This window comes from Pinus tabuliformis, chromosome 1_2, assembly GCF_031772625.1.
Source record: "Pinus tabuliformis cultivar Carrire ecotype Pingquan chromosome 1_2, CPIR1, whole genome shotgun sequence".
NCBI lineage: Eukaryota > Viridiplantae > Streptophyta > Pinopsida > Pinales > Pinaceae > Pinus > Pinus tabuliformis.
Window position 1 is genome coordinate 554,361,107 of NC_142298.1, and position 25,057 is coordinate 554,386,163.

At 37.9% G+C, this 25,057-nt stretch overlaps 1 protein-coding gene across 2 annotated transcripts in view; it reads right to left on the reverse strand.

The window, feature by feature from the left end:
* The window catches only part of LOC149206789 (serine/threonine-protein kinase EDR1-like), a 290,283-nt gene that overhangs the window by 145,779 nt on the left and 119,447 nt on the right, over positions 1–25,057 (reverse strand). For both annotated transcript variants that reach the window (XM_089395579.1, XM_089395578.1), the window contains one exon: positions 9,785–9,825. In XM_089395579.1, the coding sequence (XP_089251705.1) occupies positions 9,785–9,825 (41 nt within the window). The remainder of the gene's footprint in view (positions 1–9,784; positions 9,826–25,057) is intronic.

Here is a 25,057-nt window from a genome sequence, read left to right on the forward strand (position 1 = left end):
CTGAAGTTTTTCGGCCCTTCTTGAAGGCTTGGATCTGAGGCTCTTCTAAGGATTTCATCTGCAGCCCTTCTGAGGCCATTCGGCCTTCTTTGAGATAGATCTGGTGCATGGTTCTAAGGCGCTGCATAGGGCATATTCGCACACATCTAAGACCAAACTCCTACGCGGTACTTGAGGTCTTATTCCAACCTTCAACAATAGCAATCTCGTGGCATAATTGCACAATTATGAGCACTCTTCTGTGGACCTTTATTTGTTGATTTTGTGGCATCCTTGAAGAGGATCCAAGCTCTGGACGAAAACAATTTTCTTAAGTATATCTAAAAGAAGAGTCTAGTTTTCTCTCAAGCAACTTCGGCTCTCCATGACTTCGGCCTTATCATGTAACAGATCTCAACCCTGTTGAGGATCAGACCTAACTTCTATTAATGCAAACCTCAGCCTATAGAATCTAAGGTTATTTTGAAGGTTGTTGCATGGAATCTTCACTTGTGACCTATCTCTAAAGCATGGTTCTATAATGCAAACAAGTGAGATCAAGTCTAAATTTGAAGGCAAACTTGATTTGTGACAAAATTGCTGAGACATACTTTAAGGTCTGATAATTCATCAAATCTACTTGTGAGGGCTCCATTTGAAGCATTAAAGTTTGATCCTTAGAAGTAAGGGTTTCATTGGGTATGCTTGGAGGTAAATCTAAAAGCCCTAATCTCTATTTCTTTAAGGCAATTGTGGAGCAGATTTTCATTAGTAGATTTTCGTCCTATTCTGGTTGATTTCCAAGTTCTGTTCAGGGAAAGGTTTTTGGGCCACAGTAGCTTTATGGATATTGATCAATTACAGGGCTCACTGGGGATATAAAAACCCTAAATTATCACTCATTAAGAGATCTCATTTACAGCAGTAATAACTATGTGTTAGAATATGAGGCACGGTATTAACAAAAGATAATGGCAGAGAAGGTCAACTAGTAAAGGTTAGTATTGTTATTTTTAGCAGTATTGTAACAATTCATGATGAACTTGTAATGGAGTATTACTAAATAACAGTGTCCATGAAGCTTACTTCTAAGAGTTACTATTGAGATTGTATTATCATTTTGTGTAAGTTTGTATTGCATGGGTATACTACCGATGAAAAAGTAACTATTATCAATGTAAATAATTAACAATTAAATAGTTAACAGTGATTAGAGGTATGTCTCAAAAAGACATGACCATTCATGAAGGGATACCCACCTAGGTATATATATGGGACCCTCAAGTTGTAACAATCCCATCTCATATCACTTGTATTCAAACATTCATATATATATTTTTATCCTATGATGGATACTTTTATATTTCAGATATTCTAGATATTGTGTTGTGTATATGAACTTGCTTATAACATTTGGTATCAGAATGTAACTGAACTTTGTCTGTTACATTGATATCAGAGCTGTGTTCTCTGATCCTAGCCTTTAGCCATCAACTTCTTGTCAACTTTATTGTCGTTGTGATCGAAGCATTTCGTTACACAGTTTTGGAGATTCTCCATTTTATCGTTAGACCCTTGGCCAAGGAAGAGTTTATAAAAGAAAAAAAACTAAGTTTAAAATTAAGAAGAAAAAAAAAAAAAAAAAAAAAATATATATATATATATATAGCTAATAAAATAAATTAAAAAATGGATTATTGAAAAAAAAATTGTGTATATATAGATATATAGATATATAAGTGTGAAAAAAAAGTGTATATGGGTGAGACTGTGAGGGAGAGAGAAAAAAAAATATATAAATATATATAAAATGTCAAAAAAAAATTATTAAAAAAAATCACAACAATAAAACATCATTGCAACCGCCACCGAGCCGCACAACAGACGTGCTGAAAATTGGTCGCCACCTAACCACACAGCAAACACACCAAAAAACAGCCACCTCCGGTTCGCTTCCATTGCCCACGCATTGAATAGAAACCACACCACTACCATCTGAGCTGAAAATTATTTCCTCCGCAAGTTGTCACCCTATTCGTCATCGCCTCCAGCCTGTCCCTCCAGCCACCTGCCTATCCGCATGTCCAACCCGCGATTGCTCATTCTGTTGTCTGTACATTGCCATCCATAATTTGTGCCACCACCATTGTGTAAATACTTCGTTGTAGCCACTGTACAAATCGTTTAAGAAAAACCCTACACCACCATCGTGTTGTACCTTGCCTCATCCACCTGTCGTACAAATTGTTGCCACTATGTTGTCAAGCCACCGTCCCACTGTCTACTGTATTTCGTGGCCATTCCATTCTGGATCCCCGTACAAACTCTCCGTATAGTTTTTGTGATGTTTCCCACAAGACACATTTTTATACATGCTTGAAGGCAGGTTATATTGTAATCAATTTATGGTCAAAACCCTTTGACCTCTCAAATTTTTCAATCAATCTATTTAAAGTTTAAAAAAAATATTAAATTGTTTTTAAATTAAAAATTAATTTTGAAATTTTTGAAAATTAAATTTCTATTTTCTTATTGGCTGATTTTAATGAAACTACTACTTTTATGGGGTTTTAATAGATTTGTCAGAAATAAAATTCATTTAAAAAATTAAAAATTAACGAAAAAAAAAAACTCTAGCACACCAATGTCGTAAAAGTACACATGTCACACCTTAATATTTACCAATGCCATAAAAGTACACCTATCCTATATTAATATGTATGAATTATTTTATTACTTCTTTAACTAAACTCTCCTCTCCAAATATCACGCCACACGAAATCTAGTGATTAAAAGCCAGTGTACCTCTAGTACTGTAGAGATAGGTTACCTTGGTATTAGTTTGACACTACTGTTCAAATTTACACGCAAACAACTGACAATATTCTTAGAAGTGCTTTTTAATAGTTCATTTTTAACTTGTCAATAGAATGGCTAAATCATATTCTATTGCACACACTGACAATCATTGCATGAAAACTAGCAGATTCAAAGTACTCACAACTTCACATGAATTTGCGTTTGCAATATTTAATTCAACATATTAGAAGTAGATGGGCTTCCCAACTGTTAGGGCCTTATTAGTGGTTTTCCCAATCATCACACATAACAACTAAAACTGGTAAATTGATCCAAAACTTCTGTCATGTTTGGAAATTTCAAAATTAGAATAACAATGTTCAACAAATTGGATAACCTCGAGTTTGTCAGCGATCTGGACTGTCTTCTTTTCACAAACGTTAACTTCAAATCTGAATGTTTCACCAATTACCTTCCTCTACAACCAATATTCCTATTCTTTTAAGTTTTTCTTTGACAACCTCCAGTGCTCTTGTCAGTAGCTCTTTCAATGGATATAATAATATACCAGACTTGTCAATATCTCTTTCAATGGGTATAATAATAAATTATGTCAGACTTAACCCTCACGTCGCACACTACACATGGAGTCCAGAATGAGTTCTACAGCTAAAAAGTTAAAAACTATCCACGCAATAAGTATTATCCATATCAAATATCACATTTTTTTGATATTGGTCCCTCGCACACACGTTTCTAATCTAAGGTTAGATTCCTTTCTATATTATTACCTTCCATATACACGAGTATAGAGGTGGTCATCTTTTTTTACCTAATTTCTTGGATTATAGACGTTTATGCTGTTATCTATTGCATTACATTTACCTTAATTTTCTAATTCGGATTATAGATGTTTATGCTTTTATATGTTACATTTATCTCTGTTTTAATTTTGAGTATGCACATTTATGCATTATCTATAATGTAATAACATTATATATCTTAGAATTTATATTTTAATATAAAATTTATTTATTTAGTGCTAATTTTAATATTAATTTATTTATTTATTTATTATATTATATATTATGTGTGTAATTATATAATATAGATTTTTTTATATAATTTATTTTTACAAGAAAAATTCACACAATGCATACAATGCATATTTCACTGTATTTCATATTTTATTATTAGATCTATCTTTGTTAAAACAAAATCCATAATATATATATATATATATATATAATTTAAATTTAAATTTTTAGATTCAAAGTTCATAATGGAGAATTAAGAGAATTCATTAACATTTGCCGAATTTGTCAATTACAGTCTTCGGACACATGTACCTACTTGGTATTTGAAGAAGCTACAACTTTTTAAGTACGTAGATATGACCATGCAAACATTGTGTTTAACAACCCTTGTTGAGAAAAACCCCCAAGTCCTCATGTAATTAGTGGCTAAGTGCTTATTTTAGATATTAAATATATCTTTTAGGTTTATTTGATGATTTATTTTCTTATAATTAATATTTAAGTTAGTATCCTTACTAAACTTTTGGTAAAAATATATTGTTTATTTTACTTATAAGTAATCTTACATAAAAATTAAAGATAAACCCTTCTTAAAGAACATATCATTTACACACATCATAATCGCCTCAACAAATATGTGATTATTGAACTCCAATGTTCCACGGGGTTGTGTCCCCCCACCTGAGGGTCGAGTTTCCTAGCACCCTTGCGCTCCGAGGACTTGGGGACAAGAGGGGGACGTTTCCCCAAGCTCCCAAAAAACAGGGTACGTGAGGAAACTTGCAAGGGATCATTTCCTCCATTTTTGGGGTCGTTTCCTCCAATTGGGGTCGTTTCCTAGGAGAGAGGGGTCTTGAGGGGTCGTTTCCCTAGAAAAGATTCACAATTTTTTGTTTCATCAACAAAAAATTGTAATTTTTAATATTTGTTGACAGGCCGGGTAGGGTTTACGTTATGTGCATTTCACATTTAATTTTTTGTTTGCTCCTTCGTTGAACTGAACACTGTTGCCATCACCAGGCAGCCTTTCCCGATCTACGTTACGTGCATTTCACATTTCATTTTTTGTTTGCTCCTTCGTTGAACTGAACACTGTTGCCATTGCATCACCAAGCAGCGTTTTGTCTGCTCCTTCATTGAACGGAACGTTGTCGCTGATGTATCAGACTTGACTTTTATATTATTCAGTATTCAATGTTCATAGTTGGAAGTGGAACATCAATATGGTTTAAAGTTTAAAGTTTAAAACTTTAAACATTTATAATTTTATAATTTATTTTCATTGTGCATTGTTAGTAAGTTAGTAGACTAGTAGTTACATTGTACCGTTACAAACTTGTATGATGTATGATTATAATTTATATGATGATGATATCAATGATCATGCTTTTCATTTTAAATTTGTTTCAATTATATGATTCATCGATTTATATTTTATATTTATAAGTTTTTAAGACCCCAATGTCCCCCCACGTTTCCTAAAAATTGGTGGAGAGCTTTTGCATAGGCCGCTCTTGCGTATCCCCGCTCCCTCGCCTCCTCGTCCCAGAAACTTGGTGGAACATTGTTGAACTCTCTAATAACACTAAACATCATATTTGTCTTGATTACACCAAAGCCATGGTGTATGCTCCTCATTATTCGATCTATATTGTTAGAAAAACCTTATAAAAAGAAAGACATCCTAATAACCTTAATCACGAATATATAAATTTAGTCAATCTAGGCAATATATTAATCAATGTCTTCACCCTTAAATTAATAATCGATCAATTTATTATATCTTTTTATTTCATCATTAGGTTTTTCAAGCTCCATTGATTTCTAGCTTATTCTTATGCATTTATGTCATTACATTCAAATTTAATCATGTATCTTTACTTTTCTTATTTCTATTATCATCCCCTTACCTAAATATCATTAATCATTTTTAGTTTCATATATTCTTTTTATCTATCGATTACTTTTTGCATAAGAGGTAGGTACTAAGGAGCAACGTTGCATATTACATATGTTTGGTTTGTGTAGTTTGATTTGGTTGTATATATATATATATATATATATATATAAGTTAAAGGGAGGCTTGAAGTACAAGCCCAGGGAACAAAAACACAATATATATAATAAGTCAACAAATATATTGTCCCTTTGGCATTTTGGGCTCATGCCTTCATTTGTAGTGCCTCTTCAAAATGAGTAAAATTTAAGTGGGCATTCTCAAGTTTTGTCATGAATTGGATTGAACACATTTTGTATTATGTGCCAGGGATGTGAGGTTTTTGATCCATCCCACAACAGATAACCAAACCTTTTGATTCACCTCGCAAGTATAGCAAAAACTCTTGAGGTCTCTTGCACGCCACTAGGGAATGTAATCTCTTATTGAGCTAGTCATTACACTTTGAAAATGCATGGTTCAATTTGCATTTTCATGGGCCTTTCTTCTCTCATAAAGCCATGTAGAAAACCCTTCTAGTTCAATACTAGTTACAGGTTGATGGAAACCTTTCTAAGGAACATCGCAATAGAGGATTCCATTGTGTCACAATTAGCACAGTGGAGGAAGGGAAACCTAAAACATGAATGCCCTACCATAATATGAAGTATGCTGAGTTAAGGGTCAAATATAACCAATAGCAAGAACACCCTACATATGGGAGGACAATAACATGAAGGATTTTAGGGCGGGAAAACACCCTATATTGGATGATGCTCAAAACATGACAGTTGGCAAGGAAAGAGGCTAGAAGAGGAACACCCTAGCTTGGATGAGATCGAGTGGCAATGGAAGCACTTGCTTAAGCAAAGGAGGTCACCTGATGAGGAGCATTCCACTTCAAGGAAGCATTTGGTTGCTTGATCATGAGTTTACCCACTCGCAAGTGGGACGTTTTGTGCAAGATGCTATTTAAAGCGTAATAAAGTTACTTTATGGAGCACTACACATTATCTAAGGCAGATTCCACAGATTTGGAAGCATGTTTCACCATCAAGACATAATTGGGGAATTACACTTTGTTCGAGGAAATGTTCAACATTTTGGAGATCTTTGTATGGGGCTAAGTTGCATGAAATGTCGAAATGTCAAGCAGTTTCTGAAATGGGTATGGCTGGAAACACAACCCCCAGAAAATGGAAACGCCGGCCAAAACATCATATATGTGTGTTTGTGTGTGCGCGTAATTTTTTTTACAAATAAGTTAATAACGCATTATCTTGCAAGAAAAAAAAGAATGAGACACATCAATGACATTTTAAAAGGAAAATTCAATCTAAATTAACTCTCATAGATGAATATATTATTCAAAATCCAAAATTATTCTTTATAGATGAGGCTGTACATCCAAGATTTGAAAAAACAGCCTTTATAGATTGGGCTTTACATCCAAAATCAGCCTCTATATGTGGTTATATGTGCTGAAAATGAAATAAAACATGAGCTAATGAGAAGTACAATTACATATATTATAGTGTTCATCCTCATCTTCATTAACAAATACATAACGAAATGTTTTTTTAGCAGAACTACAGCATGGATTGATTAGAGAGAAATTAGTTTCTGGAGTGATTAGAGATCAAATTTAGTGGTAGATTAAATCTTTTTGAGCCATATAAGGGCTCCACACCCTTCTTGGGTACTTGAGTGAGCCCACAAAAGCAAAAAAGTCATGGAACAGGGCAAATTTGGGCCGAAACACTACCAAAACGTTTTGGTGGTGTCTCCAAATCAGGAAACATGACCCAGACATTTTGGTTGTGTTTCGGTCACGTTTCAACATTGTTTCAGTGTTTCGAGTATGGGTATACTAGCTCGAAGGCTATTTCCTGCAACATAAGTATGGAGGCATGCCCTGTGGCATAGCTGATATGGTATGCACCCTTAGACAAAGAATAAAGTCATACTTTAAAGAGCTCAAATGATGACATGTTCCAAGCGGACCTATCCAAAAGTGAATGAGGTTCCAAGAAAAAATAGTACTTATAAGCCCAATGAAGATCAAATGAAGTATCACTTTCACTCATGAAGTGGAGTGCTAAGGTTTATAGGCTCTACAAGAGGTGTGCTAGGGTTTGATTGGCCCTAATCACACATGAAGAAGGCCCAGTGAGGAGCACCCTAGGTAGGAGGACACTTTATATGCATTAAGATATTATTTTCACCTCTTTAAACCCAACATGGATGAAACCCTAAAGTGTGATGGAGAAAGATATAAATAGAGGAAAGATTCATTTGCTAGAATCATGGTTGGAGTTGTGGAAGCTACCCTCCAAGCTTACTTGAAAATATCTGGAAAGGAAAAAGTTAAGGGACAAGTTCAATGTGAGATTTTCAATCTCTCCTTACTCTTTTATGGATGACCATGGCAAAGATTATCAATGTTTTTTCTACTAAAATAATCTTCAAAGAAGAGCAATCTTGCTCCTATAAGAGGATGTTAGGGTTGAGGTGCAACCCTCCCTAGCTCTTATGTAACTTTGGATAATTGAAAGCATTTGTTGTTGTAACGTTCTGGTTAGGGGTGTTCACTCCATGTATGAGGGTTATGGCTGTCTTAATCTTGTGGTGAAATCATATTGAAGGATTAATTATTGGTGGTTGTTCATTCTTTAAAAAGTCTATCCTACCTTGTCTACTTCTTTTGTGGTTTCAATTGTCGCTATTTCTTTAATTGTTCAAGATTGTGCATCATTACTTGGTTATCAATTCATGGTTGTGAAGGCACATCTTGTATAAGGGCTCTCACTTATTCTTACATAATCTGAAAATCTGTTTTGGACTAATTATGGCAAATGAATGGCTTAATACATCTCCTCCATAATATTCAAACCTTCGTTCTCTAAGCCAGGCACAAGCCTTGGTCAACTATCTCTTTTATTTTAAAGATCATCTTGAACATTGTTTTCTAGTGTTTCCAGCTTGTGCTAGAAATGAACCGACCTAAAGTGGGAGGAGTTGTAGCGATAGTGCGAAACCTTCCTAAATGCCCCTAGGGTTGCACTTCATTTGGGGACGTGAAAATATTTGAGTGCAAGTATGGGAAGTTACAGCATCGCTAGCTCTCTTTTCCTTTCTCCTCCAATGAATTACTTTACTTCATTGTCTAGAGTTTTCTTTTTAAGGTGTAGGTACATTTTTATTTCTTACTATGTCTTTTCATTTTTTCTTTGAAGGAAAACATGCCTTAGACACTATTTATTTCACTATCATTGCTTCTTGTACATTTAGTCCCACTGACCTATTTTGGTCATTAACAGACGTTAATAAAATTTCATTTTATTTATATGACATAATTGTCTTTGAGAACTCTCCCTTGGCTTGTACTTTTCTCTAGCATAATGATTTATCATTTTTCCTAAGGAAACTACTCCCAAAACCCTGATGATTCGCCCAACAAGTTTGCTAAGTAGAAATTGTCAATTTCTTTACCATCTTTGCACTTGCAATGATCCTGTGATAAAATTTGTCCCTCATCTGACTAACTAAAGAGAAGTAAGTCAAAGAGAAAGATAATGCAGGCAATCAAAAGGAAAATCATTTACTAATTTTATAAAATGAAACCAAGGATCAGAAAAATTATATTTAGGGTTTTATTTGGCATGTCAATCAAATGTTGACTTAAAAGCAGATAATAGAACATCTACTAGAATCAGAAGATACACAAGTATATGTACATCTTGTTAAAAAAATTTACATAATGAATAACCATGAAAATGACACATGGCTCACATCCAATCTATCTATAGACTTTCCCCTTTTACATCATCCAAGTGCACAAGCTGCTCAGAAATTAGATTTATGCATACTTATATGACCAAATGGAAATTATCGATCCACTTTCAGACTGTAAAACTATATTACTTCTTAAAATCTATCAATTAGATTGAAAAGAAACTCGATAAGGCTGGTATAACAAATCAAGAGAGTTACATAAAACAGACCATGTTCTAGACAAAAGATAAAGACTTACTGTGCCGTTCCACTCTGCACGATAAACTTCTCCATAGGAGCCTACAAAAGCAGAGAGTGAAAACACATTATGATCATGCCCCACACACACACACACTTCTGCAACAACAATTCAAATAATTTTATAAATAAACGTAAGGAATTTTATGCTGTCTTCTCACTGAAAACCATAACTGGCTTCAAATAGAACTTTGTAGCATCACTAGAGTAAATAGATCGATACTCAAATATGGAAAACCCAATTAGCTACAGTCCCAATTAAGAGAATTAATGTAAAAAGAGTTCTCACTGGGGATCCTTGAGGTACTGAATAACAGCCTACATTCACAAAGAAAGAGAATGAATATTTCAAAAACAAAAATGGCCCAAATACTAAATTGACAAAACTATCAAAAATACCACGTTGACAGAACTAGTCCAAAGACCAAGTTAGCAGCACTGCACACAAGGCCAACCAGGGAATGTAGACTGACAGGGTTGATTTCTCCACCTCATCTCCTAGTATTGATATCCATGAAAAGAGTCATTTCCAAAAAATCATTGTGACATGTTCTCTCACATATGAGCCATTAAGCTGCTTTCCTCATTCATAGCAACAAAGTTATTAACTCCAAAATCTTCTATTTCAATACATGTTTGGCATTCCAAAGCTATAAGGTAGAATCACAGGTAATATGCACTTTTTCTTGTTAAGAATAAAACATTTCCAGGTACTACTTTGCCCTTATAATCTTCATAAGAAAAACTCTTCCATTATTTTACAGTCTATAAATTGCCTTTATGCACATAAAGAGCATCAATTCCTGTCCTTATAAATGATGACCATAAACAATATGGGCTCTGCCATTAATATTTTTTATTTCTTGATTAAGGGAAGCTAGTAACAACACGTGTGGTATTATTATAGTTTAAGTGAGATCACAGTGACAGCCCTAAATATCATATAAGGTGCTGAGATAAGGCTTGCAAAGACAGCCCTCTATAACTATTAATTACTACAGTAAGTTATGAATGACAGCCATTAATCAATTATATTAAATGAGTGTGAGAACATATGATAAATTGATGGACCATGGAGCCTGATCCAGAATGATTCAAGGGATCAAAATATTCTCAAAAAACAAAGTGCTCGGAATCACCTGAAACTGGTGCCAAATCATAGATCTCATCGTTGTTATTCCAGTGACACTTGAATCGCCTCAATCCGACAATGTATGTGAAAGTTATCGCACTCTAAAGTTTTTGGCAAACAGCTAAAAAGCCAACTTGCAGGGTTGACTAGGCTGTTGACTGGTCAAGACGTATAGTGACATCATGCTGACGTCAACATGCTGACTAGGACGTATGGCAAACAGGTGGACCAATCCAGGCTCGACAACTGACATGACCGTACAAGGCTAGGTGGCAGATTTTTATTGGCTGAAGAGTTGTGAAGTGGGCCAATGATGAGGTGCCATGTAGCCCAATGGGAGGGCACCACGCGACCCTCAATTTTCGCACCAAAAATTTATAAGGGCCGACCAGCCTCGACCCCTCGACCTCGTCGCAACAAACCCAACGGCTTACCGCCACACCACAAACATGATTCTTATTAACTATATGTCCCTAGTTCTATTTGAAATGACATGGTCGACGCATTTGGGGGGAAGGGTTGGGTGGTTAGCCCTGGCCCCTAGTTACATTGCATAGCACATGACCACGGCGGAGGACTACGGCAAAGACGGCGGGGAGTAGGCCTCAGCGCCTAGTTCTATCGGACACCCATATGACCAGTGGCGAGAGCTAAACCGGCAGCAGCGAGCGGTTAGTCCAGCGGCACTCCAACCCCCGGCCATATTAATGCCCCATCTGACCACAATAAAGCGGAGCCAATGGGGGTGGGCGGTTAGCCCGACCCCCGATCTTATGTGGCCATGTTACCGCCCTTGGGGATGGGAAATTCGGTGCTCAGGTTCATTAGCGCATTTAAAAGAGACGACAATTTGCACCATTTCCAACGGGAAATCCGTCGGCCACAGGCAAATTTGTCGCTTGCCGATTTGCAAAAAGGCAGATTTCGTCGCCTATTTGGGAACTAGCCCAGGAGGGGTGAACTCTGTTATCACATGGTTGTTCATTTTTACCATGTTGGATTGCATATGATTTTGTTTCATCTTTAAATTCATTGAAAACGTAACTATGCACAGTTGGAAAAGTTGCAAACTAAGTTAACTTTTGAAGACCCAAATTTAACTTGCAAAGTGTCAGAGGACAATCGATTTCCATTTTTAGATCACGTGGTATTAGAGCAGGTTTTTACCAGATTGCAAGCATGGGAGAAAGTTTGCAGAATGCAAGGCTCCTAGAACTGGATGAGAGGAATTCTTCTCTCCAAGTGGAGAGCATGGAACTAAGAAGATTGCTCGAGGTAGTAGAGGATGAGAAGAAGAAGTTGCGCCTGATGTTGCAGAATGTCATTGAAGAGCAAAATGGGGAATGCGTAGCTACCAAAGATTTCGCCAAGGCTCAACAAGTTTGTGGTCATGGGATGACTAATGTTTGTACCTTTTGTCAAATGAAAAAATATTGCTTATATGTTAAATCACAAGAGTGGTTTTCTTGAATCCTCATCTACCACTTTGTCTACAAAAGAGGAGGAGATGGCTAAGCTCCAGGAAGAGGACCAAGAGTCTCAAGCAGAAAAGGAGGTAAAAGATACTTCTTGTTCAATTCATTCTCTTAACAATGATCATGCTTCTTTTGCATCATTTGAGAAACATACCAAGGGTATTGGTATGAAATTGTTGACCAAAATGGGGTACAATGGTAAGGGTCTTGGAATTCATAGTCATGGAATTGTTAATCCTATTAATGTGAGAGCACAAACTAAGCATCAAGGATTAGGCTATGTCCAAGAAGAAGTTGGAGAATGCTCCAAAATTGTAAATTCAAGGAATTCTTCAAGTGTGAAATTCGTGAAGAAAGAACCCTTGCAGGCTGAAGGAGAATATTGTCATGATGATGATGTTGATAGCAAAATAGCTCCAAATAGAGATGAGCGCTTCAAAGGAAGAACTAAGTGAAGTTCTCCTCGTCAATCAAGTTCTCCTCGCCAGACTCATAATCCCAAGGACAATCATAAAAGGTATAAACATCCTGATTATTCAAAGGCTTTCTATGACTATAAACAGCATGATGATTTGAATAAAATGTTGTGGAATGTATTTCCTTGCACTTTTTGTCGTGCACCTAACCATTGTGTAGCCAAGTGCCAAAAAAGGAAAGAATTAGTCAAGAAAATGAATATGTCGATTGGAAGTGAGACCAAGAAGGAAAATCCTCTTCCAAGTTCAAAGACATTTTTGCCAAGAAATGCTCACAAAACTTTTGCACTCATTGCAATATAAGTGGGCATTGGATCGAGAAATGTTGGAAGTTGCATCCACATCTTCATCCAAAGAAGGACAAACAGGTCATGAAATCACCTGAGAAAGAGAAGGCAGAAGAATGTGCGAGGCACACCATAACCATTCCCTGAAGCAATTCCAGAAGAAAGCGAAATGCAGGAAAAAAACTACCTAGCCTGGTTGGGTAAGAAATGGTTGGACTATTTGTCTAATTAAATATTGCATTTCTTTCGTATTTCACATGTTGCATATCCCCACAGCTGGGTAACTTGTAAAGATGATGTTGTGAATAAATCACTTATATGCAACAGTGTTTTCTTTGGCATGTTATGCTATTTTGTCTTGTTGTTAAGACAATTTGTATGGGAATTTGAGCGTCGAATTTATGACATATTGTAAAAGGATGCATTTCCTTCATGGATATTGTGATAAGCATCCTAGATTTTGGGATGAGCAATTGCTTTACATTCAGCATGCCTAAAATCGTGCCGAGTACTCGTCTATGCAAGTATTTCCAATTGAAGTTTGTTTGGGTTATTTTCCAAAGTCCCCTTTGTATTTTATCTTTGGTAAAGATTTTGCAGTAGATGGGCATAGCGATGTGGACAACGCCAAGCATTTCATTGAACAAATGCAACTAGTGCATCAAGGAGTACAACTGCAGCTTGAGGAAAGCAAAAAAAGTACAAAGCAAGGCATGTCAAGCATCGAGTTGATCATGATTTCCAAGTGGAAGATCAAGTTTGGTTGTATATCAACAAGGAAAGACTTCAAGGTGAAGATTGTATGAGTTGCCAAGGAAATATGGTCATGAAGAGAATGTTCAGATTCATCTATTGAAGATTTTGCTCCTGAATATTTAGACGAGTTGCAGGGAGACTCAATTCTTGATAGGAGAATTAGAACGTCACGAAGAGGCAATGTGGACTATCTTCGAGTGGGGCTCAAAGACACCAATCCGAGTAAAGCAAGATGGATTGGGATCAGGAAAGTGAAGGAGTTGTATCCTCACTTACTTCATAAGTAAAAAAAAAGGCTTTTGGTGGTCCAAAAGCTTCCCAATGGGGAGGAATGATCCAGAATGATTCAGGGGATCAAAATATGCTCAAAAATCTAAGTGCTCAGAATCACCTGAAACCAGTGCCAAATCGTAGATCTTGTCATTCTGGTTCCAACGACACGGAAATCGCTTCAATCTGACATTGCATGCGAAAGTTACGACATTTTGAAGTTTTTGGCCTAAGTTGCAGGAAACGTGGCCCTAGGGGGCGTTTCTCCAGGGGAAACGAAACGAAACGCGTTTCCCCGTACTGTATGGCCTGGAAACGCGTTTCCGGCCGTACGGCCACGTTTCCCCCAAAAAAACATTTGTTTTTTATTTTATTTTTTTCTAATGTAGATCTCTTACATTTGTTTGCCCTAGTGTTGATATGCAGTTCATGGTAATGTTAAATTCTTAAAGTAAAAGTGATATTCTCCTTTATTTTTCATTTTCATCCTTTTACTTAAATTTTTAAAATTACCATGAAATGACTCAGGATGTTTGAGAGTGGTTTCGCCGTCATTGGATTTCATATGGAGAAAGTAGAATTTTAGATCTTACTCAAAATCCAGCAGACTTATCTGTTTTTCAGGATTTCAGGATTGGGGGGATTTCAATGTTTCCATTGGATTTTATCATGTACTAGGGTATGGAACTTGTATTTAATCGAGAGAACAAAGCCCTCTATGCAGGGGAGACTCCCAATAATCAAGAGAATGTAGGGTACTAGGGTATGAAACTTGTATTTAATCAAAAGCACTAAGGTCATTCGACTATGTAGGAGGAGACTCCCATCAACCACGAGACAAAAAATTAGAAATTTCTCGTGGCTGATTTTGGATATTTCTATTTTCATTATGTGATTATTCATGAGTCAATGTGATGTAAATTTAGATACTTATAGTCTATGCATTAACAATTGACAATTTTATCATAATGTAATAAATTAGAATGTATCATATATGCTTTATGATTGCACATATTTCTTAAATTCCTAATATATATATATATATATATATATTCGCGTTTCCCCGTTTCCAAAATTTGGGGAGGTCGCGTTTCGTTTCACTTCCCGTTTCGGAAACTCGTTTCCGTTTCCCCGTTTCGTGCAACTTAGTTTTTGGCAAATAGCTAAAAAGTCAACTCACAGGGTTGACTTGGCTGCTGACTAGGCAGGTCGTAGAGTGACATCATGTTGACATCAGTGTGTTGATTGGGACGTATGTAGGACAAGTTGACCAATCCAGACTCGATAAGTGGCATGACCATACGAGGCTAGGTGGCATATTTTTATTTGCTAAAGGGTTGTGAAGTGGGCCAATGATGAGGTGCCACGTGGCCCTCGATTTCCGCGCCAAAAATTTATAAGGGCCTGCCAACCTCAGCAGGGTTCAACCCCTCGACCTCATCGCAACAAACCCAAGGACTTACTGCCACACCACAGACATGATTCTTATTAACTATATGTCCCTAGATCTCTTTGAAATGACATAGTCAACGTATTTGGGGGGAGGGGGCAAGCGGTTAGCCCTGGCCCCTGGTTACATTGCATAACATATGACCACGGCAAAGGGGGTGAGGAGTAGGCCTTGACCCCCGGTTCTATCGGACACCCATATGACCAGTGACGAGAGCTAAACCCTGACCATATTAATGCCCCATGTGACCACAACGGAGCAGAGTCGGCGGGGGCGAGCGGTTAGCCTAATCCCTGGTCTAATGTGGCCATGTGATAGCCCTTGGGCGCTGGAAATTTGGCGCTAAGGTTCATTAGCACATTTGAAAGAGGCGACAATTTGCACGATTTGTAGTGGGAATTCTGCTGGTCCCAGGCAAAATTGTCGCTTGGCGGTTTGCAAAAAGGCAGAATTTGTTGCCTAGTTAGCCAGTTGGGTCATTTTGCAGGACGGATAGTAGCGAAATGTTCCAAGAGGCCTAACTTGGTCATTTTTCAGTGTTTTTGAGCCCAAGAAGAGACTACATAAGGGTTTGTTCTGAACTCAATGGCAGCATTATTTTTGTGATTTGAGCTTTGTATGTTGAAGAATTTGTAGAGTCCAATCCTTTTGTGTTGCAAACAGAGACTGTGCTTGCCTTTTTGAGGCCATATGGAATCCTTTATTAGCATGGAAAGAGCCTAGACAAGGGTTTTCCAGCCTTCAAAATGCATCTGCAACAGTTGTTTCTTCATTAGCGCAGCCATTTTCAGGCTATTCTCAGTATGTTGGTGAGAAAATACCATTTCAACACTTCATTGTGAAGCAGTTGTTTTTGTGCTTTTTTATCTCAAAATGAGTACAAGGCCCTGTTGCCACATTCAGTGTGAGTCATTTTTCTTTTGTTGCTATCATTTCTTTGCTAAAGGGAGTAAACTTGTGAGTGAGAGTTCTCTGAAGGAAAACGTTTCTTTGTAGGAGAAACAAGTGCCACTCTAGAAAGAGGTTTACTCTACGAGTCAAATATTTGTATTGTACTCCTTTTGTTGTTGAGATCAATAAAGCGGCCTAGCCAGTGGAGCATGACCCAGAGACATAGCCCAGAAGGGATGAACTCTGTTATCACATGGTTGTTCATTTTTACCATGTTGGATTGCATATGATTTTGTTTCATCTTTAAGTTCATTGAAAACGTAACTATGTAAAGTTGGAAAAGTTGCAAACTAAGTTAACTTTTGAAGACCCAAATTTAACTTGCAAAGTGTCAGAGCACGATCGATTTCCATTTTCAGATCAGAGCCTCATATTAATAATATAGGAGTGTGTGATCTTTCATTATATGAAGAAAGGTGATAAACTTCCACTGGCAATATGTGAGCTTTGTCCATCTGTAAGGTTTGATGGTTTCCCATATTTTAAACCTTCATGCAAAATACCCAGAAAAGGGTATATGTTTCCTCGTACAGTCTAGGTAGGTTACAATGTATTCAACATCAACAAAGTTGTGTTTGAGGTGTTGTTGCAAGGATAGGGAAATTGATTCCTCATGCAATTGAATTACTATTCGAGACTTGAAAGAAACAACTTACTCTATACTTTCAAGTGAAAAAAAGTCAACAATATAGTTGCACTTGAAAGAAACAACTTACTCTATACTTTCAATTGAAAAAAAGTCAACAATATAGTTGCAGGAACCACCCAAACGTCATTGGTTTTCTAGTGCAAGACTAGACAAATTTTCAAACTAATAACTACTTCTAATGATTTGACTTCTTCAGAGCATTCCAATCATTAAGCAATTATACATGAAAAATTTCAATGCGAGTTTGACTCGTCACTCAGCGATCAATCGCGACTTTAGTGATTATCACAGATCGCCTCCGCGACCAAAGAATTTTAGGTTTTTTCGCCCGTAGTTTATTTGACCGTGCGCTTACTCCTCTTTGCGCCATTTCACAGATACGTTGGAGTTTTTCGCCTCCTAGAGCAATTTCACCTAGAGTCTGCACCAATTCCCTGCATTCTATTGACGAGAGTGACGAGTCTGTCACCTGGAGTCTATTGTCTATAAACTAGACTCTAAATCGCTATCACGAAACAGTGACATAGTCCTCAATTTAATCACAAGTTAGCCGACTATCACGAATGCTAGCGTATTAGTCTTTTTGCCAAATTTTCCCAGTGCGAGGAGGCTTGTCGATGATGTCACGCTTACTAGTTAGTGGCATAGTAATGCTTTAGCAAGATAGTAATGTTACTAGTTTAATTTATTGATTGGAAGGAAGTCTTATCGAGGGCTTTGCATTGATGACTGATGTCAGCCATTCGTGGGCCTTGTCTTCAGCCTGTTCGCTAGCCTACCCACCTCTTTTGCACGTTATCTCTTGCCTAAACTCACTGCTCATTTCTAGAAAGCCAACGTAGGTTTTGTCACAGCTATACAGTCATTTATCTTGAAACATGAAGCCCTTTGATGTTTGGGCTCGAGGAACCATTCATTCATACAATCATTCATGCACCGTAAATAGTCATTTGTGCTTTAGAAAGTAATTCCAGTGTCTATAGTCCAATTCTATCGGGTCGATTTTTTTTATGTTAGAAACGCAAATGAAACAGAAATACATGTTATAATTTTTTTAGATAAAATAAAATACAAAAATTGTGCAAGAAAAGAGGCATGGCCAACCTTTTCGTTGCCACTGATAAGCTCCCAACACTCATTGAGTAACTGAAGTAATTCGACTTCACCAGCGTCATACATTATCTTTATACATGATAAGCTTAGAGTCAAAAATAGTGGCATTAAAAAGTTTCATTTTAATCAAATCATATCACTTATAAAAAATTCTTACTACCCCTTCTTGAGTTAACTTACATTCTTTTATGTTAGGATGATTTATATTTTAAAATTTAACCTATATTTACATTTGTAATTTTTAACTTTTTTGTCTTTTACAGGAGCCACAAATTAAACAAAAGCCACGACTCCAAATATTAATAGAAGTCACAAATTACATTTGCAATTTTTAACTTTTTTGTCTTTTATAAGAGCCACAAATTAAACAAAAGCCACAACTCCAAATATTAACAAATGTCACAAATTAAACACATTCCAAAACAGCAACAATGTCGAGGGAGAAGGACTTTGCTTGGGCTTATTGCGACAAGATTCCTAGAGACCCTAGGCTCCTTTGTAAATTTTGCAAATCAAAACGCAGTGGAGGCAGTTATAGATTCAAGTACCACCTTGCACAGATACCCTGCCATGATATAGGTTTCTGCAACAAGGTTGTCCAAGATGTCAAACACCAAGCAATCTTGGCCTTTGATATGTTGAGTCAACATAATGCCAAGAAAGCAAAGAAAAATGTAGAAATAGGAACTCTTGGAGTTGGCCATTTTTCCAATACCCCCTTGTGACGGGGCAGAGGACTTATGACAAGCATTGAAATTTGAAAGGTGCTTCCCTAATCCAGAAGTTCAAAGCCGTGTCTTTGCCCAGCGAAAGGATTATAGGGTGCCAGCCAAATTATTTTCCTATGCCAATGTTATATGAGAAAGGACTAAGATGTTGCCAGGTACATTTTAAGGCTTGAAGGCTTCATCAATTCATTAAATTTGTTTAAACTTTATTTTGTATGTTAAATGTTTTATTAAATTTTGTTGTCTTTTTAGTATTTACTATTTACTATTTATCATCTTTGATTTGTACTTAGTACTTACTACTCACGAACCCTTGCCACTTGCTAGGTCTTTGGTGGCAAAACTTTGGTAGTGACACGCTATATTTGAAGAGATTCGCCATTCGAATCTTAAACCAATTATGTAGTGCTTCAGGTTGTGAGCGCAACTGGAGCATGTTTGAGGAAATACATTCTAAGAAGCGCAACCTATTGACACAAAAGCGCTTAAATGACCTTATATTTGTCCATTACAATCTACGACTTCGCAACAAGCAAATACTAGGAGAGAGTTGAGACACTATGATCTAGGGGATCCGGAAAATGCTCAAAAATCAAAGTGCTCAAATGTTCCTGAAACCAGCACCATGTCATAGAGCTCGTCGCACTAATTCCAACGACATTTGAATCGCGTCAATATGACACTGTATGAGCAAGTTATGAGGTTCTGAAATTTTGGCCAAACAATTAAAAATGCCAACTTGGGGGGTTGACTGTGCAGGGTACAACCATTGACGTGGCAATATGTACGTGATGTGGTAGTTTGTGGTTGGTTGTATAGATGGGCAGGCAGGCCAATAGCAGAAGGACATGTGGCGCTAACATCATCAGTTGACCGAGTGTATGGTGATTAAGGTGGCCCAATCATAGGCCACCACGTGGGCCAATCTTAGGGCCCTAGGTGGCCCTATGAGAGGTCACCAAGTGGCCTTCCGTGCCAAAAATTTGTTATGGCTGAACCGGCCTCTGGCGAAATAGAAATGCCGACCTCTAACTCAATAAACAGACGCCCGACAAATGGGCCACAAGTGCTGCTTGTCATTCAATGGGCACCGATACTATTTAAGGTTTAATGGCATGATCATTGGCAGAAAAACGGGCGGGTCGGCGGGATAGCTCGACTGGCCCAACCTGTGGTTACATTGGAGTTAATGCGACCAAGTGGTGGAGCCAAGGGAAGAGCTATGGCGCGGAGCTCGACTCGTGGTTGTCTGCAAAGTTACGTGACCAGGTGTGGAGGCGGGTGCGTGAGGGTCGGGAGTATAGTGGGTGCATTGCCCATGATTCATGGCCTGCAGTTATGTATGGCCATATTACAAGCAGGAGCGGGGGATCAAAAGGGTCGTTGGCCCATTTAACATAATTAAAACAATGCCAACATATAATGAAATGACTGGCGAGCGAGGAGGATCGAAGCCCCATCCGGCGGTCCATTATCCAACGTGCCTGCCAATAGGCCACAAACCTTTTTGTTGAAAGAATTGGCAGATCCACTGGTTTTCGTAGCACAGTTAACAAGGAAAATTGGAAAAACAGGTGTTCCTTGGCCATTTGGAGGTCTTCTGGATGGCATGGGAGTGTTATTTTTGCAAGTTGAGGTTTGTATTTTGATTGAGTACTTGATCATCTTAATAAAGAGGTCACCGCTAGAAGCTAGACCCGGAGACGTAGCCCAAGATGGGTGAACTTCGTTATCAACTTGTGTTTGTCTTATGTTGTGTTTTTATCCTCATTGCTCTATAGTTTTCTATATTTTTTACTTATGTTTATGTATTTTTGCAATTACGATTTGTTGCAAAAAGAGACATAACCTAGCTTGGAAATTGTTTAGTAATACCTTCACTTTTGTTTTTTGATCAAATTTGGTATCAGAGCATGGTTGTGTGAAGGTTCGACAAGATTTGCAAGGTTTCATATGCTCACGAGATCCAAGCTTCAAAAAGGAGAAGGACCACTTGAAGAATTCAACCCAAAAATTGGTTCAAGAAGACCACCTTCTCGACAAGCCATGTCACATGAAGAAGGTGAAGAGCTTTCTGATGCAGAAAGAGAATTTAGAAGGGATTTTAATGAGTTGACTAATATGTTAAAAAAGTTGTATGATGAACGAATGGCACGAATACAAGGAGAAGATTCTCAACAACCAAAAAGTGAAACAGGGGGAAATGGTTCTCGTCGACCAAACGATGAAGATAGTGGTGGGAATGGTCCACCAAAAGATGGAAATGGTGGTGGAAGAAGGCCTCCTCCACCTTTTCGTTCGCCTCCTTCTACACTCTCTTCTCCTTCAACTCCTACAACCCCTCCAGCATCACCAAAAGGACATGCTAAGTCTTTGTTACTTAAGCTTGATGTAAAGTTTCATTTGCCAATATATGATGGAGAATTGAACGCTGAAAAGTTGGACAATTAGGTTCGACAAATTGAAGTTTATTGCAAGATCCAAAATATTGATGATGATTCCACTAAAATCCAACTTGGTTTTCTTTGCTTGGGAGGTACAACTCTCCTTTGGAGGGAAGCTAGAACTCAAGAAGATCTTAAGAAAAGTGGTAAGATTATCTCTTCTTGGAATGATTTTATTGCAGCATTAAGGAAAAAAAAAATAACCATTGGCATACAAGCAACAAGCAATGATGAGATGGCAAAATCTTGGGCAAGCTAAGGGGCAAAATGTCCAAACCTAAACTCGGGAATTTTGTACGCAAGCCTTAATTCCGGCTTTTATTTTGCATATAGAAGACACACTTATAAAGTATATTGGTGGTTTGCATAGCTATCCTAGACACATTGTTCTTATGTTTAATTCGACTAATTTGGATAAAGTATGTGTGCAAGTTACTCATCTTGAAAATCGAGGTAAGAATGTGAATGTGTGGGAATATTTCTCAAAGAAACCATCCAAGTCTCATGTTGATAAGTCAAAGGGGAAAAGCAAAGGAAACCAAAAGAAGGCATTTGTTGTTAAGGAGGATGGAAAATTAACTTGCAAGCATGTTTCAAAAGAAGGTCATGATGAAGGCCATTGTTGGATCCTGAATTGAGGCCAATGAAGTTTAACAATAGGGGGAAACAAAAGACTGTGGCTACAACCCAACAAGATTTGGGATTTGATTCAGGTGACGAAACCTATGTTGCGGGGGAGCGCCCCCCCCCCTCCGAACCCGCTCCCAATCCGTGCTCCGGGCGGGAGCGGGTCGGGAGCGCACTCCCGAAAAAAAAAATTCGCTCCCTGCCAATTTAGGAAGCGTTGTCGGGAGCGTCGCTCCCATCGCTCCCGGAGCGAAAATTACAGCCCGGGAGCGATCGCTCCCGACCGCTCCCGAACTATAAATTTTCGCTCCGGGAGCGAATCGAGCGGCGCCGGGAGCGATCCGGCGGAAAACAAAAAATAAAATAAAATAAAAAATCCGCAGACCCAAAAAACAAACAAACAAAAAAATATAAAAAATAAATTTTCGCTCTGGGAGCGAAAAAAAAAAATAAAAAAGATGTTTTAAAAGCCCAATGGGGCTAAAAATATTTCATTATCACTTGAATGAGTTGAGTTAGAGCTGGAGAGCAAGAGCAAAGGAGCGAGGAGCGAGGAGCAAGCCTGCAAAGAGGTAAGTAACTTAGTTATTTAGTTAGTTTAGTTAGTTTAATTTAGTTAGGTAGTAATTTAGTTAGTTTAATCTAGTTTATTTAGTTTATTAATTTTATTTAGTTTAAAAATCATGAATCTAAATTAAATTAATAAATTAAATTAATTAATCTAAATAAATTAAATTAATTTGCAGATTCAAAAGCCTACAAATATCAAACACCATGGACCTGGCTATATTTCTTGGCATTTTCCTCTTCTTGGTCCCTTTTATGGTTATTATGGTGCTGGAGAGTAGGAAACGGAGGGGCCAAAATGAAGAGGGGGATGAAGAAGCTGGAGAAAGTCGAATTGATGAAAACCCCAGTGAGGAGGAGCTGGAGGAGGGTGAACATGACTCTCAAAAAACTAAACAAGACCAAACCCCATTGTGGAAATATGTTAATAGGGCTAAAACAGGTAGAGGGGGTGGAACCACTAAATTTCATTGCCCCCATTGCAACAATGATTACACAGGTTCACACACCTGTGCCAGAAAACACCTTTGCGGGAAACGGCCATGGGATGGAGACAAACAAATAGGAATCAAAACTTGTCCAGCGGTGTCAGCAACGAATAGAGCCAAATACATAAGGGAAGAGGAGGAAGCCCAATACAAATCAAAAAAATCAAGGGGTTTCTTTGAACCAAGCTCACAACCACAAGCACAAAGAACTCCTTCAGCATCCTCCCAAGGCAGTGGATATGGAGGCACAGGGTCATCATCTTTAAGGCGTAGAACCATATCAGATTTCCTTGATGACAGGTGTAGGAATGATGTGGATTCAAAGGTTTACAGGTTTCTCAAAGGATGTGGGATACCATTCAATGTTCTTCGCTCACCTTATTGGCACGAAATGGTTTCTGCCATAAATGATGCACCTAAAGGATACAAGAGCCCTGGGTATGACAAGGCAAGAACCGTTGGACTTGATCATGAAAAAGCAAAAATATCACATTCTTTGAATAGAATGACAAGTTCTTGGACTGACCATGGGGTGTCCATTGTATCTAATGGATGGACAAATGTAAAAGGCAAGCCATTGATAAATGTTCTTGTTGTGTCTATTAGTGGTGCCATCTTTCTAACTGCACATGATTACTCAGACAAGTTCAGGACTGCCATCAACATTGCAGAAGCATTACTTGAAACAATTGACCGTATTGGGCCATACAATGTCATCCAAGTCATCACTGATAATGCTGCTAATTGTAAGGCAGCGGGAGCAATTATTAAGGATAAATACCCCAACATATTTTGGTCTGGATGTTTGGTTCACACATTGAACCTTCTGATGCATGATGTTGTCAAGAACAAAAATGCACAATACCAATGGATTGGTGATTTGTACAAGAAAGGCAAACAAATGATAAAATTTATTACAAATCATAGCAATACCCATGGCCTTTTCTGCAATCACTCGAGATTGGAGTTGTTGAAGATTGCGAAGACCAGATTTGGTAGCTATTACCTCACCTTCAGGCGCCTTTTGAAGGTAAGAGAGTCATTGGCTAGCATGGTATCAAGTCCACATTGGCAGGTATTAAAGGAAAGGGCTATAAATGCAGCTGACAGGGAAGGTTTTGAACTGGTGGAGGAGGCCGCTCTTGATGGTCAGTTTTGGACAAGTGTGAGGCAAGTATTGGATTTCACCAAGCCCATTTATCACACGATTCGGTTTGCAGATACAGACAAACCAGTGATTGGCGAGGTGTATGAGCAAATGGATACCATGTTGGGGCAAATAAAAGATATTGTTCATAACAGAGATCCCAACTTGTACAAACTGATTCATGATTGTGTGTGTAAACGGTGGAATAGACTTAATCTTCCACTACATTGCTTGGCGTATATCCTTACGCCAAAATACTACTCTACATCTTGGTTGGGCCAACCTGCACCAGGGGGTGGGATTAGGACCAAACCCCATTTAGATCCAGAGGTAACTAGTGGATATTTGCAAGCATTAGAAAAGTTGATACCTGACAGGGAGGAATGTGCAGCTGTGCGCCTTGAAATAGGCAAATACTTCAGTGGCACTGGTTTGTATGGTAACTTCCATGCAATGGACGACAGAGATAGATTTGATTCTCTCACATGGTGGGAAACATATGGTGGCCAGGGATTTTTGCCAAAATTGGCAAAAAAAGTTCTTTCACAGGTTGTAAATACTTCTTCTGCAGAGAGGTGTTGGAGCACCTACAGCTACATACATAATGTGAAAAGAAACAGACTCAATGAAAACCGAGCAGAAAGCTTGGTTTATGTGCACTACAACTTGAGGTTGTTGAGTCATTACTGTGATCGGGCTTATGAGGATCCCACA